The 3,312-nt window shown below is 34.3% G+C and overlaps 1 protein-coding gene across 1 annotated transcript; it reads right to left on the minus strand.

Moving 5' to 3' along the window:
- Nucleotides 1–1,160: 1,160 nt before the first annotated feature.
- On the minus strand, nt 1,161–2,998 carry LOC127098679 (tyrosine-protein phosphatase RLPH2). The gene is made up of 4 exons (XM_051037337.1): nt 2,329–2,998; nt 1,838–1,905; nt 1,536–1,715; nt 1,161–1,441 (listed from the first exon to the last, which is right to left on the minus strand). The coding sequence occupies exons 1-4, from the start codon at nt 2,843–2,845 to the stop codon at nt 1,271–1,273; spliced, it is 936 nt and encodes a 311-aa protein (XP_050893294.1). The 5' UTR covers nt 2,846–2,998; the 3' UTR covers nt 1,161–1,270.
- Between the last annotated feature and the right edge of the window lie 314 nt (nt 2,999–3,312).

Here is a 3,312-nt window from a genome sequence, read left to right on the forward strand (position 1 = left end):
TCACGATTATTATGAAGTATTTTGATCATATTTGAAAATGTGGTGATCCAAATGGAGTGAAGTTGATGACAAATGACTGCTAACATTTCGAAATGCAATTTTTATGAAGACATTGAAGTCTAATCCGGATGATTGAAGACAATTTATTTGATGTCATCGACATGTTAACTAGTTGGGTCGATTTTCTTGTGACTTCCCATGATACTTAATCCTTTGAAAGATTGAATCACAATTAGATAAATGTATTCTCATCCCTTTTGTGAATAGCTCTTGAGATTTTTTTAACGAAATAGTTTTCTTCTTTTTTAAGACTAATCTAAATTTAAAACTGTACGACTCGACACTCGGATATAAACTCAATCAGTGTTTCAGATTCATGACGAGAAAACTCCATCCCATAGATACTTATTTGAAGTCTGAAATACATATTGGTGTTGGTTTGTGGTGGCAAAAATTCGAAAGAAGTTTGTCAATAATGGTAGGAATTAAGAATTTTCAGAATTAGGATGTTAGATAATTTTACATTAGGTTAAATATTGACTTTTGAAAAATTAAATTATATTGAATATGATCTATTTGACCTAAACATTAGTAATTTTGAAGTAAGAAGATAAAAATTGAAGTAAAATATACTACCAAATAAAGACAAATGAGATTAAATTGTGAGAAAATTTTAAAAATTAAGAGCAAAGTGGTGAAAGTGTGAGAAAATTTAAGTTTGAAATTTTCAAATGAACTAAATTATTAGAGTGAAAAAAATGTACTGAACGGAGTACAAATCTTCTTCCTTTTGCATGGAGCATAAATTGTACCGAACCTATTCTGATTTTTTATTCATGCAGAACCAAATTAACATGTTTTATCTTTTGCATCACCTCATTTTGGTGCTTTCATCTCTTTCTCGGTGCTTCACAAAAACACATCTAAGGTGAAGATTTCGTCTCTTTCTCAATGCTTCACAAATTAAATTGTTGATATAGTTTTGAAAAACTTTATGTGCTATTGTTCTCCTCCATCAGTGGGATAATATTTAGTTGTTATTGTTGTATATAGTGTTGCTCCTATGACAAATCATCACCAATACCGTTTCTTCTTGACAAACTAAAATTCTAAAAAAATCGCCGAATTTTCATCCTCAGTGAGGCACAAATTTGATGGACTTTAGGGACTAACCGTAATCTTTCTATTGTTCTAGGACCAAATCGGAGAGAGAATTAGTTTAAAAACTATATTGATGGTTTACACCGAGAAAACTATCACAAATATGAATCTACTTTGTCAATACATCAGTATCACGAATAGTCTTCATGGAAGGAAGAACAACCGCAGCTACTGGTTTATCGTGGTATCCACCACCTTCGTCGATTATCAACCTTAAGCCTTCAATATGGAGTTTTCCATGGTGACCGCTAACAATGATGGTTGAAGTCGCACTTAGCTCCTATAAGAAAAAAGTAATTTCATTATGATTGAAGAAGAAGGTTTAAAACCAACTGAAATTTAAAAAGAAAAGAAAACAAGCATCAAACTATTACCTCAGGAATATCCCATACGTTTTTTCGGCCACTTAGAGGCTGCAACTTAGGAATTCGAGTATCTCGAGCTTTCAAATATTTCATCTGCTCTTTCACGTCTACACCTTTCTCCAAACCAGCATGAACAGCAATCAACTTGCAGCACTTAACTCCATCATCAGTGTTCATAAAGACTTCATCCTGGTAAAACCGGAAAGCATGATCCAAAGAGCTTTTATAAGTTCATTAAATCAATTTCAGTTTGAAAATGAAACATGGATTGATTTTTTACTATAGAAAGAAAGTAAGCACGACCGCACGACCTCTTCGTGGACCCAAACCAAATCCGCGAGAAATTTCTTATGCTCATCAGGAACTGCCTTAACCAAATCTGCATGCAATGAATTTCTCCTTAAGTAAAGGATTTAGCAATATCAAATTTCCATTGCAGTACAAAACTTAGTCGATTATTTGTAGCTTCGAAAATCCCTATACATTGTGTTTGATGAAAGCTTAGTTCAGCTTTCTATAATCAAAAGAAATAATAAAGTCAAATTGCTTTCATACAAGTTGTATACAATTTTTATAAGTTGTTATAGAAAGCTTATTCAAATAAGCTGAAAACAATTGATAAACATATCCTAAGATATTTTCTAGGCTCTCTCAAACACTTAATCAAATAATCACTTCTAAACGCATCTATAATTCAACTACACCATTCACAAATAACTTAATGCTACATACATTAAAAACACAATTAATCGATGAAAAGAAGAATCATTTCATAATAATTTATAACTACACGCTTTCTTACCTGGTGAACCGTGGGGAACACCGTAAGACTGAAAAGTGGGTGCAGCATCATAAATAGAACCCTGATACTCAGTACCTTTAGCAACATTAAATTTAGCCTTTATACTCCCACTCCATCTTCTCCCTTGCAAATGCATCTTCTCATACCCATCCTCGTTAAACCACCCTTCTCTCTCCTCACAATCCTCAAACTCCTTCCACCCTTCCGAAAACTCAGACCCGTCAAGCGGCGGCGGGAGGAGGCGGAGGAAGGCGGCGAAGGCGAAATCATGGTTTCCGGCGAGGAACACGTGTCTCTGATTAGGGTAACGGGATGGTAAGGAGATGAGAAAATCGATTACTTGGCGGGTTTGAGGGCCTCTGTCGCAGTAATCGCCTAGGAAGATGATTGTGGCGGTTTTGAAGTGTGGTGGGTCGATTGTGGCTTCGAGATTGGACCAGAGGTTTTGGAGCTTGGTTATGTAGCCGTGGATGTCGCCGATGAGGCATATGGTTCTGGATTCAGGGGGTTCTGACATTGTTTTTGGCTTTGGGAACTTGTTTTTGAAGAATTTAGTTATTTAGTTTTTGGGAACTTGTTAAGAATTTGTGTGGCTGGCAGGTTCAGAAAAAACAAGAGTAGCAATCGAATGTAGGGAATGATTCCCTACACAACCTGCATTTTATTTTATTTTAAATAGATCAAAATAGTCTTTTCGTTTATGTAAGATGATGTGATTTTGATTTTGGTCCCTTATTTTTTTTATAGAGTTTCAATGAGATTTTATTTTTTTAATTTTTCATTTTGATTGATTATTTACACCTGGTCTCAAATATTTTTCACCAATTTTTTTAAAAAAATTTCATTTAATATTTTTATTTTTAGTCTTTGCAAATTAGAGTTTCAGAATATGAAAATTTTGGGAGCATTGTGGGAGACGATTGCGATGAAGATGATGTTTGTGGAGGCGAATGTGGTAGACAAATCAATTACACGATTGAGGAA

Source organism: Lathyrus oleraceus, chromosome 6 (genome assembly GCF_024323335.1).
Source record: "Lathyrus oleraceus cultivar Zhongwan6 chromosome 6, CAAS_Psat_ZW6_1.0, whole genome shotgun sequence".
NCBI classification, from domain to species: domain Eukaryota; kingdom Viridiplantae; phylum Streptophyta; class Magnoliopsida; order Fabales; family Fabaceae; genus Lathyrus; species Lathyrus oleraceus.

Coding starts and splice junctions, on each gene's coding strand:
- LOC127098679 (XM_051037337.1), bottom strand. CDS start 2,845: ATGTCAGAACCCCCTGAATCCAGAACCATATGCCTCATCGGCGACATC. Junction 1,906..2,328: donor TGTTCCCCACGGTTCACCAG/GTAAGAAAGCGT, acceptor CATTGCATGCAG/ATTTGGTTAAGGCAGTTCCT. Junction 1,716..1,837: donor TGGTTTGGGTCCACGAAGAG/GTCGTGCGGTCG, acceptor CGGTTTTACCAG/GATGAAGTCTTTATGAACAC.